Here is a 17012-nt window from a genome sequence, read left to right as displayed (position 1 = left end):
AAGTTCTGTGAAGACTTTCAGAGACCTCCAGACTGGGGAAGGAGTGAAGGGGACTAGGAGGGCAAGGCCCTCTCCCTGCTTCAACCAAAACAGTGCCTTCACACACACACCACACACTTACGTGCACACACACACACAGTTGTCTCTCCTTGTCTTAGTTCCAGGACCCTCTCAGATATCAAAATCCACAGATGCTCAAATTACTTATATAAGATGACATGTAATCTATGCAGTCCTCCCACATACTTCACATCATCTCTAGATTACTTGTGATTCCAAATACAATGCAAATGCTGGGTAAATAGTCGCTATACTGTATTGTTTAAAGAACAACAACAAGAAAAGAGTCTGTACATGTTCAGTACAGATGCAATTTTTCTTAGAATGTTTTCTACCCACGATTTTACACACACACACAAAAGAAAGAGCTCCAGTGCTAAACTATGGGTGGAAATCACCCATAGTGAGAGCCACTATGGTACCCTTGCACAGGGGGTAAACACTCCATCTACTTGGACTGAGGCCTAAGTCTGGCACCTGTTGTGTCTCTGGTCATTTCCAGTGACTCATTTTGTCTCTTTGATGCTCCCAGTCTTTGTCTGCAGTTTCCCAGGCCTGTGGTTCCTCCCCACCCATCTCCTTGTGTGTGAGGCCTTGCTGAACTCCTGCTTCCTTCTGGGAAGGAAGGACCCTCTCAATCAGAAGTGATGTCAGCCAGCATCTTTTCCCATTTTGTCCCTTTGTCACTTCATGGTGTCCATCTGCCTGTCCTGGAGCTATTTCTGGGCATGTCTCTCTCTTCTTCCTTGTTGTGAGCTCCTGCAGGGCAGTGTCTGGCTCTGACTCATCACTGTGTCCCCAGCACTCAGGTCAGGACCTAGCACTGATGATAGAGCTGAGTTGCCTGTGAACAACACAACAGAGGTAGAGTCTGTGATAGGTATCAAACTGTGTGGCTCAGACAGTGTTCTGTAGAAATGTGCATCTCCCCACTAAACCATGTGCTCCCTGATGACAAGAACTGTGTTTAAGTCATCCTATGACCCCAGCATGGCACTGTGTAGGGTTGGAAGGAAGAAAGGAGGGAGGGAGGTATGGAGAAAGGAAGTAAAGAAGAAAGGTAGGAAGGGAGAAGGAAAGAAGTCAAGAAAGAAGGGGGGAAAGGAAGGAAGAAAGGAAGGAAGACAAGAGAAAGAGGGAGGGAAAGAGAGGAGGAAGTTAAGAAAGAAGAGGGGAAGGAAGAAAAAAAGAAGGCAGGGAGGGAGGGAGAACATAAAGACAGGAGGATGAATAGATGAATGCATAAGACAGGAAGGCAACAATGGACAGTGATCAGGGAAGGCTTCTGGGAGAGACTGGGGTGGAGTCTGGCTGCGGGGGAGTCCCTGGTCTGATCTGAGTCTCAGACATGTGCTATGGAGCATCCATTATTTAGTCCACAAGAAAGTGTTTCCTATATCCAGCACTTGGTTCTCCAGAGGCATTGACTCAGTTTCCCTCCCATTGTAGAATGGAACTCTGGCATCAAGGAGCCAATCAAGTGTCGAGAGAGCCTCTTTCTCAGCCAGTGGCCCCCAAGCCGGAAGGACTCCAGTGGTGAGGAGGGTCGCAGTGATCCAGTGGGCACCATGGCCACTGTCCTGCCAACCAAGAAGCCTACCTGGCAGGCTGAGAAGAATGTGCTCTGTGAGTTCCTTGGGGCCACGAAGAACTCAAGCAAAGTGGAGGTAGATGGGCTGGAGCTGAAATGTAAGTAGGTCCTAGCCCATCCTAGCCAGGAAGGATCTTCAGGGGAAGAGATCCTGGAGGACTTTATGGATCCAGGGGTGGTTCTGGCCTATCCATGAATGTCAAGAGGTTTAAATGCATAAAGTGGGGGAAATGAGTTTCTCCCTGTATTCCGTATTAGGAATACAAATTGACCACAGGCATTAACAGTGGTCAATATGGAATACAGCCCTGACCCAGAACCTATTAGAGCTTCTCAAATCGCCCACAACAAAGAAAAATCCATGCTTTTCATTTTTTCTAAATTGAGATTATTCACATCCTGCTTTCTCTCCTGCCTTCCTACACTGTTTTAGTCAAAACTCATTTCCAAAAAATGATGCCAACGAAGGGAACAAAATTGAGGACCTGTTTCTGATTCCATAAACCCACAGGATATCTTGTAAAAGAAGAGAATCCAGGATTCATATCTTGAAACAACTGAACCTCATTCTTTTAGACTAATTTTGAGTTCCTCCACACTGAATTATTTCTTTTTAAAAAATATTTAAGAAAATTATTATTTTTAAAATAAATTTTTGTTAGGATATATTCATTATGGGGGAGTGGATTCATAGTGACCGTTCTGATTAGACTTACATTGTACATTATTTACATTGCCCCCATCGTCGCCACTTAAAAGCAATTGCAAGAGATTTCTTAGTTCTATTTCATATGGGTATATGAAGTCCATCTACCATACATCTCCTTCCTTCACCCTCCCCCTTCCATTAGTTACCCCCCCCGCCACTGTACCTATTTCACAGTCCTAGTTTTCATTATTAATATTTAAGTTGATGTTCAAAGTGGGTGTGCTTCACTTTGGTCAGTTCTACCCCTTCTTAAGAAAATTATTGCTAGGCATGGTAATCCCAGCACTTCTGCTGAGGCAGAAGGATGGTTAGTTTAGGCCAGCAAAGGCTACATGATGGGACCTTATCTCAAAAATTTAAAAGAAAACAAAGGAAAGGGAAGAAAAGAAAAGCAGAGAAAATTATTCCTGTATAGGTGCTACAATCCATGCAAGGTTCCCAGTGTGGCTGAAGATATGCCCTTGTGGAATTATTTGATAAGAAAGAGTCCTAATGTCATAGCACTTGTTTGTGTAAAGCTGGATTTTTCTAAAGCACTTGAGGGAATTTGGTTTTATAAATAGGTGAAATAAAGCCTCAACAATCTGGTTTATTTTGTCCCTTGCTAAACGGCCTTGTTTACTAGTGAATGATAAAAAGAGAAGCTTGAACAGGCCCTGTTGGGATTTCCAGCCCTTCCAAATTGCCAAGGCTGTGAATTAATAAAGTTTTCCTGTGACTGGAAGTTCATCTGGACTTTGAGGACACGCTTGGCTTAAAGGATTTGACCCCTGAGAATACGAATCTCTGGGCATTTGTGGCCTGAAAGAGGCATCCTGGCCTCTCCCTGCCTCCATGACTGACCACTTTCCCTCTCCTGTGACTTGCAGTTAACCCACCTGCAACCACTGCGGACAAGAACAACCTTAAGTACACAGGGAATGTCTTCACCCCACGCTTTGCTACCGCCTTGACCTCAACAACCCCGAACCAGCCACTCTGGCTCCACCTGAATTGCCCACCTGTGCCAGTGTTCACGAGTCACTCTACCTACCAATATCAGGTGAGCAAGAGGACCCTGTGTCTCCCTCTGGCCACCGTATGGGTTCTGGCCAAGGTGGAGATGTGACTGGAAGGGAGCCCATTTCACAAAGAGCCTTCAGACATGAACGCCATCCCTAACTCCAGAGGCTTCATGGGAATGACAGTTTAACACTATCAACTTGTGAGCTCCCCTGTTGGTGTCTGCATGGTGACCATGCACAGGTAGTTCTAATTATGCATTGCCTGGAACTCCAGTTCACACCGTGCTGTTTATTCCAGAGCCCTGTGCTGGTTAAGTGCTTGGACTCCCAGAATAGGAAGCTGGCACAGCCCTTGTTTTCTGTCTGCTTCCTGTGACACCCTTTAAAGCTGGATGGCATATATCCTAAGTTACTTGGGGGCAGTCCCAGATTAGGTCTTTTGTCCCAGATATCCTGTTTGGATGGCAAATTATGACAATTTCCTCCTTTAAGCTATACCCAAGCAATCTTAGCTTGTACCATCTAAGGAGCTGGGCACAGTCTTGGTCTGGGGTTCCTGGCTGCAGGGGAATTAGTGGTCAGACACAAACAGATGGTGAAACACTTGTAGCAGGATTTGAAATTTTACTCACAGAACTTCCTTATGCAGGGGAAATGCAGTTCCTTTATTTTCTCCATTTAACTTAATATCCCTTAAGAGCCGCCGCCTGCTCGGTAGTAGGAGGGAAGAATCAAATAAATGTCCACTCTTGTTTAAGCCTTTGTCCAATCCAATAACTTAAGCAGTCCCTGTAGGTAGTGCTCAGTTTTCTTCAGGAGAGATGCTCAGCATCTAAGATTTCTCAGTGTTCTGTTCCCCTTCCTGAATCCTCTCCACAATGGCACGGTAGTTTTATGGGCAAGTGTAGGAACTCAGACCTGTGCATCCAGGACTTTCACCTACTCTCCCAGCCTGGCCCTACAAAACCTGGGAAGGGGAAACAGAAAGAGTATGCTAGGCACTCAGCTTTGTCTTCCCCCATTTCGCTTCCCATTCCCCTGCCCGTTGGTGTCCTGTGTCCTTTCCTCCTTCACAGCAGAGTGACAACCTTATGGCTTAGATGTCCTATGCAGAAAGGGAATCCTCTCTACTCCACATAAACACTCTCTGAGTTGGTCCACCAGGCTCAGCTCCTGAATCTTAAAGGAATTTAGCAAAGTCTCTTTTTCAGTTTTGTGTTCAAGCTTGTTTATTTGCTAAAGAGAACAAATACCTGTTTTCCCCAGGTATGAAAAACCTCATGCCCCACCACTGAGGTGAGAGACTGTAATGAAAGGTGACCTAAGGGGAAAATTAAAGTGCATCAAGTTTCATATTAGTAACAGTATCTTTACATAGGCCTTGAGAGATGTGTCTTCCTGTTCATTGACTCAGACTCCTTCACCAGTATTCTTCTACCCTTGCATTTTTGGGCTCATTTACTGACTGTTCATTTATTCATCTTCTCAGTGACTTACTCATTTCTCTTTATTTATTTACTCATTCATTTAAGTAATTTAAAAACTTCTGCTCAATGCTTACTACAGGCCAAGCACTGTGCTAGGTGAGGAGATTCAAGGATGACAAAGAAGCCAGGAATCTAGTACAAGATCAGGAGTAAATCAAGGGCCAGCAGAGGCACCTCCAGCTCTAAAGAAGCAATTGCGTCATTTTATTTAATGTAAACGCACGTTCTCCAAAGTGCGTGTGTAGAGCTCACCATGTAAAACTAATTGCAATGGCTTGCTGTATTAAGAGGGGATGGTATCTTTCTGCTACTTGACCTTTTGGGATGGGTAAGATTTGGATGCATTTTCTGAGTATGAAATTCCCCTGTTTACATTGTAGGGTTGTTTATGGCGACATTCCCCAGCTTCTGGGCAGAAGGGGTGAAAAGGCTCTGGCTTGGAGGCCCTGCTGGGTTCTGTGAGGCAGTTTAGAACTGAACGGGCCCAGCTGACAGACAATAGCAAAAGAGCATAATTCATCTTCTCACAGCTTCTCACCATCCATAATGCTACCTGGCTTCACAAGAGCTGATCAAGAGGCCTGAAATAATAGGGAGAAAGCAGATTTGGAAATCAGTGGACTAGTGTTAGGATTCTGATGCCTCCAAGCTGTGCAGCCTTGGGCAGATTAGTTAACTACTCTATGCAGTGGCAGCAGAATAGACTGATTTGGTTGTAAAGATAATTGAAAAAAAAAAGATAATTGAGCTCATGCATGGGCAAGGACTCTGTAAAATCTAAAGTGTGATACAGATGTTGGATTTTATTAACATGCGGCCCTGGTTTTCCAAGAAAAAAGGGTCAAGGAGCTCTGCAGACCTTGAGGGGACTAGTCTATCCTAGTCTTTTCCCTGCTTGGCATTAGGAATAAAGATGAGGTCCCAAATCCCATTTTCTCAGAGCTCCATGGTGGAGGGACTCAGAGATGGGGAAGGCAAAGTCCCCAACATGGAGGTGCCCAGGTAGCAACTGGTCTGCTTGGCATGAAGGCAGCTCCAGATTAAGAGCGAGGCCTTGTGGGGGAAGGCCACAGCCTCAAGCGAAGAAGAATGAGAGTTGCTGTGATTTTATAAAACCGCAATTCTAACAACTGGAACTGTCCCTGAAGTCAGATGGTGTTGCTCATACTGATGAACAGGGCCCCATCTCCTGCAAGGATGGTGCTGGGTTGGCCCAGGATGGCCTAGCATTGGGAGGAGTGGGAGTGGAGTCCTGCCTGCTGTTCTCTGGCCTGGATTCATTCTTTCTGGCCATGGAAGGCTAAGTGCTAACGGAGCCAAAAAGGCTCCGAAAAGGGAAGGGGCCCTTTTCAACCTGTCCAGTAGTATTGTAGCTCACTGAGGACTGGGAATAGGCCAAGTTCAGAAAAAGGTAGGGTCATAATGGTGTGCGAAGCTGCCCCAGGCTGTAGGGCTTGGGGTGGGGTGGTGGTGGGGCTCAGGGAGCTGGTGTCAGGCAACAGATGGTGGAAGTGGGAGAGCCTGAGCACAGGAAGAGCTCAAGTGTCACTGCTCAGGAGCAGAGAGCAGGCTGGGGATCTGAGAAAATGTGTTCTCTTGGGACCTGGACAGCAGGGCACTAGGAGAGCTGGGGGACTTCCCCACAGGCTCCAGATGGGGCACTCCCAAACATTTCATGAAGAGCCCATAGGCTGAGGGAGTCGGCAAGAGCTCAGTGTCAGCCACTGAGCATAGCCACGCCAAGCCCAGCATGGCAGCAGCATCTTGGGTGTAGAATGCTCTGGGAAGAGGTCCTTGGCTGAGAGACACTTTGGACTTTGAACTTCACCCTAGGGCAAAATCTTTTTTTTTTTTTTTATTCATATGTGCATACAAGGCTTGGGTCATTTCTTCCCCATGCCCCCACCCCCTCCCTTACCACCCATTCCGCCCCCTCCCTCTCCCCCCACCCCCTCAATACCCAGCAGAAACTATTTTGCCTTTATCTCTAATTTTGTTGAAGAGAGAGTATAAGCAATAATAGGAAGGAACAAGGGGTTTTGCTGGTTGAGATAAGGATAGCTATACAGGGCATTGACTCACATTGATTTCCTGTGCGTGGGTGTTACCTTCTAGGTTAATTCTTTTTGATCTAACCTTTTCTCTAGTTCCTGTTCCCCTTTTCCTATTGGCCTCAGTTGCTTTTAAGGTATCTGCTTTAGTTTCTCTGCATTAAGGGCAACAAATGCTAGCTAATTTTTTCGGTGTCTTACCTATCCTCACCCCTCCCTTGTGGGCTCTTGCTTTTATCATGTGCTCGTAGTCCAATCCCATTGTTGTGTTTGCTCTTGATCTAATGTCCACATATGAGGGAGAACATACGATTTTTGGTCTTTTGGGCCAGGCGAACCTCACTCAGAATGATGTTCTCCAATTCCATCCATTTACCAGCGAATGATAACATTTCGTTCTTCTTCATGGCTGCATAAAATTCCATTGTGTATAGATACCACATTTTCTTAATCCATTCGTCAGTGATGGGGCATCTTGGGCTGTTTCCATAACTTGGCTATTGTGAATAGTGCCGCAATAAACATGGGTGTGCAGGTGTAGGGCAAACTCTTGATTGGCAGGGTAGAGGCATGGTTGGAGATGGTAGGGGTCTTTGGCTAGCCCATCCCCACCTGCAGTTCCACTGCATGTGTATCTTGTGTCAGTGTATGGATACAAGGACACCCTCCTTCTCCTAGAGTTGTGAATAAAATTCCCATTTCCCTTGGTCTGAGCTGCCAGGCAGTCTTTTTGAGGGAGAGGGCAGTGGGAGATGATAGACAGACCTAACATTTACAGAGTCCTTACTATGTGTTAGGCACTGTTCTCAGCTCTTCAGATGCACGAACACACTTATCTGCACACCACCCCTCACCATGAGCTGCAGATGCAGGTGTATGTGCTGGCACCCAGGCTCACAGTAGCAGAAACCCAGAGACACTCATGGGGGCACAGCTGCACATTTGTACACAGACACATAAGACTGCAATAGACATAGATGCAAACATATGCAGAGGTACTCAAACATGGTTGCAAACCAACACACACACATACACACACACACACACACACACACACACACACACACGTGTACATGAACAGCTTGTGTCTTAAAGATATAATGGACTTGGGGAAACGTATTCAGAAAAGGCATGCGTACAGTGACAGAGATAACCTGGCTGTTTTCACAGGCTTTATAGACCTGATCACACAAAATTCTGCTGACAAGGAAAAAGACATTCAGAGAGATACAGTGGCTTGCCCAAGATCACAGAGTAGCCACTAAGGGACTGGGCTGGGATCTAGGAACTAGTCAGGCTCTTGAAACCCTTTCCTAAACACTCACCAAAAATGTTGCTTAAGAGGGGCTTTCCATGTGGTATGAGTTGAGTGGACCTCACCTGACCCAGCTGGCTTCAGGCATTGATGGGTCTGGCCAGCTGGGGGATATGACAAACTCAACGCCTGTTCACATTCAAGTGTGTGGGACACAGGCTGGAGCTGCCCGGCAGCTGCTCTCTGGCTGGGAGTTCTTGCCCAGCAGCACCAAGCCTTTCTCCCTTTCTCCCTAGGGCCTGTACCCACAGCTATGGGCAAGGATGCCCTACCAGCAGGCTGTGCACCCTCAGTTGGGGTGCTACTCTCGACCGGTAAGGAGGCAACCTCCCCTCCTCTGTCCCAGCAACACAAAGGCCTGGGTCAGAGAGCCATCTGCTCCCTTGTCCTTATCTAGCTGGTCACCAGCTATACTTTCTGGTCACCGTTGGCTCCAGAGTACAGACACGCATACCAGTGTGGGTGCTGAAACACAAACCAATGTCCATAGGTGATGATAACAGCTGTCATTTAGTGGAGCTCTTGGCATGCCAAAGCCTTCTCTAAAGGCTTTCCTTGCACTAACTCTCTACCCCTGCGCGATAGGTTATAGAGGAGGAAAGTGAGACACAGGTGTAAACATGTTCAAGGTCATAAGTTCACATAAAAATTAGGGTTTGCTGTGTCTGCAAATAGCCTCAATGTCTCAGGGACTTTCAACAATGAATCTTTAGTTCTGTTTTCCAGGTCTGAGGGCCAGCTAAACTGGGTTGCGCATCAAGTTCAGGCCTGTTTCTTGTATCTCTTCCTTGGGCCTGGGATGAAGATGCAGGAGCTTCTGCTCCTCCCCTGGTCAGTGGCAGGAGTATAAGAGGCCATGAGTGTAGAACTGGTGCATGGTAACATCTACCTCCTTCCGTTGGCCAAGGCAAATCTCCCCAGCTCTGCCCTCATCAGTAGGGCTGGGAAGTCATTCCTGTCATGTATGCTTGATACTTAAAATATAGGATACCCAGTGAAATTTGAATTTCAGATCAACAACAAATACAAGTATGTCTCAAATATTGCATGAGACATACTTATGCTAAAAATGTATTTGTTGTTCATATTTCACTTGTCGTCCTTTAGTTTTATTTGCTGAATGGGGCGAGACTACTTCCACAGGTCGGTGGGGATGACAACCCACTGGACAGTAACAGAGGCAGAACTGGCTCTGTCTTTGGCAGCCTGGTACTCCCAGTCACTGTGTTTTACCACCTCCTAAGCACAGATACACAAAAGTGTAGTATCAGAGCCAGGTGTAGTGGCTCAAACCTGGGAGCTCAGCCTGGGATGCTGAGGCAGGAGGATCTCAAGTTCAAGGACAGCCTAGGCTTCACAGTGAGACCCTGTCTTAACAAACCAAAACACACGCACGCGCGCACACACACACACACATATACACCCCACATGGAGGGAGGGAGGGAGAGAGAGGCAGAAAGAAATATAGGTGCAGTTATTCACCTGAGCAGACATGTACAGACACACATATACCAACAGAAACAAAAGTGGATACAGAGGTTTTGGGTCTGCCACATTCCCAGGTTGGTCAGTTGGTCTTGCACCTCATACATGGGCAGACAGACAACCCCACAGCTGAATGTCAGACTCTCCTGCCTTTCTCTCGCCCAAGGGAGCCCTACCCTTTCTTTGCAAACTGTACCTCTACCTGAAATGTGCCAGGATGTTCTAGAGAGTAGAGAGGACCCATAGGTATAGGCTACTTTGTTAGTTGGGCCAGGACTGCTTCATCAGCAGAAGGAGCCCTCAAATCCCGAGGTGAAGTAGGGAGGAGGGAAGCTGCCTCAAGTCACATCACATCCACCCACCAACAGTGACACCTCCTGCCTGGCTCTAAGAGAGTCTTTTTGGACAATTACTTTGTGTGTGTGTGTGTGTGTGTGTGTGTGTGTACATACTTGAGCTTATGCATGTATATCTGAAAAAAAGAAATATAAGAACATTATAAAAATTTTTAAAACTTAGAGGCCATTACTGTTTACTGGTTTTTTTTTTTACATATCCTTCCAGTGACATCTATTTATATAAACACATCCGTAGAAATGCAGCATTTCGGGCACACTGTTCTGTTGCTCTTGTCAGACAAGTGTATATTTGGAGACAGTTCCAGAGCAGCATATAGAGCTCTGTTTGATGGCTTTTTTCAACTCTCTGGAATCTTGGGTACATTGCTGAACAGAGCTTGCATGAGCTCTGGGACCCAGCTCTTCCATTCCAGTCTCTGCCAGGCAGGTCCAGTCACTTCCTCCCACCATGGAGACCAGGGGTATTTTCTGCCATGGGCCCCACAGGGTCTATCCTGGGAGGTACCTGCCTGCATCCTCTCCTGGCATGCTCATCCTCTTGGGTTTTGGTGCCTGTGTCCAGCATTACCAGGCCCTACATCCTTTCTGCTTGAGGGGATGAAAGCAAGGACCAGGGTAGGGCACAGAGGAGCCAGGCTAGCACAGGGTACAATCTCTGGGCTCCCATGATACTCAGAACTGGAGACACTCCTTGAGCAAATACTTTACTTCTCTGGACCTCATTTTATCTGTCTCCAAAATGGGAATGATAAGGGCCCTACCTCACAAGCCTGTTTGGAGGCTTGATGGGAGAACCTATGTGTGGGCCTGGCACAGCCTGAGCACTCAGTATGCACTAGCTGGAGTGTGTTTTTATTAGATACAGGAGTGCAGGGCGAGAGGGGGCTTGTCCAGTGCTAAATCCCTCAGCACTGCAGCTCCATGCTCTTGTTAGAATGGAAATCCAAAAGCTTCCTCAGTTTTGACTGAAACTCCCTTCCACACACAAGAGGATAGATGTCAGCTCCATGCAAGAAAAGGTTCTCTGATATTTGCAGCTGTCAGTAGTAGAATGCAGCGCTCATGAAGTATTGCACTCCCTCCACAGGCACCCAAGCAGATGCTTAGTGCTCTTCTCATTCTCCCTGCTACCTCTCTCCCTTTCTTGCATTCATGTGTTTAATCGGTGTTTGTTGAGCAGCCACCAATCGCCACCACCATCTTGGAGCTGGAGAAATGACGTTAAATAAAACAGGTTAAGTCTCCGCCTTGTCAGAGAGAATGGGAGCCCCAGTTCTTAGCGGGGGCTTGTTCCAAGTTCTGGAAATCCCACTTAATTCTTGTCTTTCCCTTGGGTTTAAGCTGAGCCCTGTTACCCTCTTTTGCCCTATCTCTTGTTTACCCAACATGGTAGCCACTAGCCATGTGTGACTATTTAAATTTAAATGAATTACAATTGAGTAAAATTCATAACTCATTCCTCATTCACACTAGCCAGATGTCAGTGCTCAATGGCCATGGGTGTCTGGAGGTTACTATATTGGGTAGCAAAGGTAGAACATTTTGGTCATTGCAGGAATTTCCACTGGGCAGAACTGTCTTAGAATCTGTTGAGATCCTGAGATCAAAGCCAGAGTTGTGTAAATAGCAGCAGGTTTTGGGCAGGGGGTTGTGTGGGTGGGAGTATAATAAAAACCTTAAAAATGAACAAGGGGCTTTGGAAATGGTTATTGACAGAAAGGCAGGGAGTCAAGGAAGAGAGAGAAAATAATATTTAATAAATAAATAATATTTAACTGTTATTAATAAATATGAATAAATGTACAATAATGTAGACAATTTCTGCCCATTTTGCAGATAAGGAAACAGAGGCTTAGCTCAACTACAGAAGTTGAGCCCTGGCCTTTTTCCTTCCCAACATATTGTTCCATGTACTCAACAGTCACTAAGGGTATAGAGGTAGAGGGATGGTGGTTGGGGTGAGGGTCAGGGCTGGGATATGGTGACTTTACCTCTTTCTCCTTTCTGACCTGCAGGTGACACCATACAACCCACAACAAATGGGCCAGCAGATTTTCCGCTCTTCCTACACTCCCCTGTTGAGCTATGTCCCCTTCGTTCAGCCCAACTATCCATACCCTCAGAGGACACCTCAGAAGCTGTCCACCAATCTCCGAGACCCTTCACCCTTGGCCGGAGATGGGTCACAGTACCTCTTCCCCCAGGGATATGGGTAAGTCTTCAGCCCACTTGGGGAGAGCTGTGTGCAGAGAGCTGCCAGAGCAGGGAGGTGAGTGGGAGGTCTTTGCATAGCCTTTCTTGCTATGTTTGTCCCATGGCTGTGGTAAGAATAGCCACTGTGGTCAGTGGCTGTGTGGCTCCTGGAGGGACCTGGTATGGAGGTGAGTGGGGCCTGAGTCCTGGGAGGATCCTTTTGTAGGTCCATTCAGGCTGCAGCCTTGTAGTCTGGTTGCAGAACTTCAACTGCTCAGTTAGAAGCAATGGGCACCTCACTCCATGAGTGGTGACAAGTGGTGGAGCATGACGCGTTGCCTTTACCCATTTGCTTGGTATACAACAGGACACGGCCAGGTAATTTTCTATGGCTTCCACCCCCACTGGCTTCACCCTGAGTTCTTGCCAAGCTAATCTCCCACACATCCCATTGACTTCCTGATGGGCCCTGGCAAATGGCCTTCCACTGCTTATCAGAGCTTCTCGTGCCTTGTCACCAAAGTCCCTCAAACAGCAGAGAAGAATTACATTTCCTGGGTCCATCTGAGGGCTTAGAAAACAGCCAACACACACTCAAAGTGTAGGTTGAAAATTCCACTCAAATTTTGCATGCTGTTTAGTAACAAATTCGTGTTTATTTTAATATAATGATAAGTAGTCACTCATTCCCATTCGCCAAATCTTCAGCTAATATTGATGATCCAAGGGGTGGGTGGTAACATGTCACCCCTATGGATCCGAGGTTCCCGGGCACAATGTATGCCCCACTTTGAGAAACTCAGTTTCTAGGATTAGGACCAAACTCCCTAAGCTGACATAGGCTCCTGTCTTCCCACCTGTTCATCACAGAGCCTTCCCAGTAGTGCCAACCCTGTGTCCCCAGACTCTCATCTTTTCAATTGGTATTTCCCCCTGAATATCTTGCTGAAAGGGGTAAGTGCTAGAAAGAGGGCTTCTGTAGTCAGATCTGTTTGGGAAAAGCTGTGAGAAACAAAGATAAACAGATTTCTTAACTGTTGGAATTCTTAGATCATTTAATTTCCTAGGGTGTATGGGGAATGTTCAAGACGGTAGTTGATAGTGTTATTTGAACATGATATCCACAACTCCTTTTATGTCTTTCCGTTTTCCTCCCCTCCCTCCCTCCCTCCCTCCTTCCTTCTCTCCCTCCCTTTCTTCATTCTTTTTGTAGAACACAGCATGATGTGTGGCACCCAATACACCCCAGAAAGTGCCATATTAATTCATGGAGTTAATTTGAACTTAACCTGCAGGGGACCCGTAAATGAATAGGACATACTCTGCTTCCTTTCGGAGCACTGAGAGCAGATGAGACATGGGCACTAAGTGAAGACCATCAAGGTGGTCCAAGGCCAGAGGCAGGACCCTGCAGCCAGGGGAGACCCCAGTGAATGAGAGTGGAGAAGACACTCCAGGCAGGAGGAGGAAGGCCCTCAGCAGGGAGGGTGCTGGGCAAGTTGGAAGCCTGGGGAGAAAGGTGTCTGGTGGAAGTATTAGATTTGTCCCTGAAAAAGGTGGAAAGTTGGATTGGAAGGGGGTGGTGGGGATTGAATTATTAAAGGATTTTGATTGCTAGGCCTGGGGATCCAATGATTTGTGCCCATCGCAGTGAATTGATGGACAGAGGGGAGAAAACAGGAGCGAGAAGGTACAGTCTGGAGGTGACTGTGGGATCTGTACAAGAGCTTAGCACCTTCCTGGAGGTGAGAATAGGTAGAATGCAGAGGGATCCAGCTACCTGTAGGCTGGCAGACCTGCACATTCCATGCTGTGATTCTGGAATCAGGAAGAGGCATGATGGATGCAGAAGGCAACTGGCCATCACTGGAAGGGAGGGTGGTCCTGAGGTGCTGGGAAGCACTGGTTGGAAGCTGTAAGAGCAGAGCGCTGAGGCCTGGACTCTGCGGAGGCACAGAGAGAGTGGGAGGAAGGAGCAGGAGTGGTCTGAGCCTAAGGAAGGAGCAGCCGGAGAAGAGGGAAGGAGCCCAGGGTGAGCCAGAGCTAGTGGACACAAAGAGGAGGGTGATGAGTGAGGAGGGGCAGTCAGCTGGAGAAATGGCAACCTGAAAGGTTGGCAAGACCAGGATGATGGAGTCAGAAAAATGGTGTAAAGGATGCCATCGTGCATCCCCAAAGGATGGGGGATGATTGTTCATTCAAAACAAACTGATTGGCACTTGAGAGGCAAGAGGATTGGGAATTCCAGGGGAGCCTGGGTTATTTGGTAAGACCTTGTCTCCAAAAACAAAACAAAACAAAACAATAAAACCCTCAAAACAAACAAACAACCCCCCCAACCTACCAACAACAACAACAAAAAACAAACATAAATGGAAAAACACACGGAGCATCCTTTTGTGCCTGCCACTGTGCAAGGCACTGGGAATCTGGAGTGAACAAGACAGTGTTTCCTTCTCTCAAGGAGCTCACTTTTGGGGGTGGGGATAGACAACAGTAGCTAAGCAGACAAACATGCAACCTGCAACACAGATGCTAGGAACAGGGGAGGAAAAATCAAGGGAGGTGTCATGAGCCAAGATGTAAGCAAAATGAGAGAACGAGCCACACAATTTATCTTCTAAGCAATAATGAGTTTGAGAGCTTACAGGGGTTGAGTAATAATTACACTGGAAATAGCATTGTATCCTCTGTCCCAGTCAAGCCAGGACACGTGTTCATCACACTCAAGAAGCTGCTCTAGCTTCTCTTCCTTCCACTTTTTTCCTCCTCCTTTCTCCTTCCTTCTCCTCCTGCTCTTTGTTGATCTTAGTCCACCCATACTGTACTTTCTCCTGGCCCTCTAGTATAAATCCTGCCTGGACCATATCTTTGGCAGTTGATCTGATTATAAGTTGAAAACAAGGAAGGGCTAGATGTATGAGGTGTGGCAATCAGATGCAAGGTGTGTCATGAGTAATTTGTTACTGATAATTGTTATGAGTTATGGCCTTTACTTTATAAATTAGAATAGAATTCAGGATATTCTTATAGCATCATTTTTTCCTCCCAGTGCTGAGGATTGAACCCAGGGCCTACATATGCTAGGCAAGTGCTCTACCACTGAGCTGCATCCCCAGCCCTTGGTTTTTTTCAAATAGGGTCTCTCTAAGTAGGCTAGGCTGGGCTTGAACTTGTGATCTTCCTGTCTCCACTGCCTGAGTGCTGGGATTATAGATGTGAGCTACCATTCCTGGCTAACATAATTTTCAATTATTTATATGTCCACATGATTTCTGAAGGAGAGAAAAAGAGGTATGGTTTCTGCTAGCCTTAGTTGTCCACTAGGCATCTACCTTGTGCCAGGGCTGGACTGGGTGGTAATAGTAGACTGGTGAACAGACCACATACTGTCCCTGTTCTCCTAGAAGTTATTTTAGTGAGAAGGGGATGCAACATAACTCAGAGCCTAGCTGGTTCATAGATGCTCCCAGTGAGTGACAGCTTCTGTTACTAGCAGAGGATTACAAATCAGCGCATCTTCCCACTCCTGCCCTGACCCCCACCCCCCGCCACTTTGTGTTTTGTCAATTCACGGAGGGTTCCTTGAATGTGGTGAATCTCTTCTGCAATATGCATCTGCCCAGCTAAAAAGAATTTGAGAATCCCTGGATTAGACTAAATCTAGCCATTTGCTCAGCTGCAGTTTGTATTGAGCTCTGTTCCCCTTCAAAGTATCCTAGCAGATGGGTGAAGAAATTACAATCACATCCCAGAAGTGTGAGTAAATTGTTCCATCTGCAGAGGTCAGGGAAGGCTTCACAGAGGAGAAGGTTTTTGAACTCTATTTTGAAGTATGAGTAGGAGTATGCTAGGAGAAAAAGCAGAAAAGAATATTTCTGCTCTAAGAAGCCAAGGCTCACACATCTTCTTGTCAAAACCCGAGGCCCTTGGTCATGTCTCCAGGTTACTTCTTAGACAAGTGTTGAAATGAAGGGTTAGGTGCTGGTGAGTGAGGAGGTTATCTTGAGATTCTAAGATCTAATGCCAGGATAAGCTCCTGTATTCTCTGATGTTAGGGACTTGCCTGAGAGAACTCCTCTGGTTCTCCAAGGCAGGTAGGGTAGACACAAGCATATAGGTACAGTGTTCAGATATAGAGATTTCCTGCTCTTTGGTCCTGGCATGGAGTGAGCATAGGCTCTGTAGAACTAATCCTTCCAGGCTCCTGGGGCTTACTGATCCAAGTTAGTGGCATAAGCAGTTCTTTATTATTCTCTAATTATGTCTTTTTAATATTTTATTTTCCCAGAGTCAAGGTTTTCTTATTATACTAAAACTTTCATCTTCCAAGCCTGTCATGGTCTTTGTTGTCTTTGACAGCCACAAAATTAATATATTATTTTTTCCTAATCTCTCCAATAACATCAGGAATTCCATCATGGTATCCATCTTTTCTCTCTTCTAGGTTCAACTCGACATCTGGTGGGCCCCTGATGAACAGCCCCTATTTTTCCTCCAGTGGGAATGGCATAAATTTTTAGACCTCCTTATCTTTTTCTCCCTCCTGACTTGGCCCTTGGATCAGGGCTCAGGGCTCTGGAATTTTGGATTCTGCAACAGCTTGGTATGAAGTTTGGAAAACCAAGGTTCCAGCCAGGTCAAAAACAGAAAACAGCAAGACCAGAAACTTCTATTAACCAACACTCATGCACAGCCCCCTCACACACAGCATAAACCACAGACACGCCCTCTTGTTCATACTTGTCCAACCTCATG

General features: G+C 46.4%; 1 protein-coding gene across 1 annotated transcript in view; it reads left to right on the top strand.

The window, feature by feature from the left end:
• Positions 1 to 16777, top strand: part of C7H1orf94 (chromosome 7 C1orf94 homolog) — a 38468-nt gene extending 21691 nt beyond the window's left edge. The window contains exons 3-7 of the mRNA XM_074077964.1: positions 1510 to 1749; positions 3230 to 3402; positions 8454 to 8531; positions 12077 to 12273; positions 16702 to 16777. Coding sequence (XP_073934065.1) covers positions 1510 to 1749; positions 3230 to 3402; positions 8454 to 8531; positions 12077 to 12273; positions 16702 to 16777 — 764 coding nt within the window. The remainder of the gene's footprint in view (positions 1 to 1509; positions 1750 to 3229; positions 3403 to 8453; positions 8532 to 12076; positions 12274 to 16701) is intronic.
• The last annotated feature ends 235 nt before the right edge of the window (positions 16778 to 17012 follow it).

Source organism: Castor canadensis, chromosome 7 (genome assembly GCF_047511655.1).
Source record: "Castor canadensis chromosome 7, mCasCan1.hap1v2, whole genome shotgun sequence".
NCBI lineage: Eukaryota > Metazoa > Chordata > Mammalia > Rodentia > Castoridae > Castor > Castor canadensis.
Note: the sequence above shows the minus strand (reverse complement) of the source record. Positions and strands in the feature narration are given on the sequence as shown.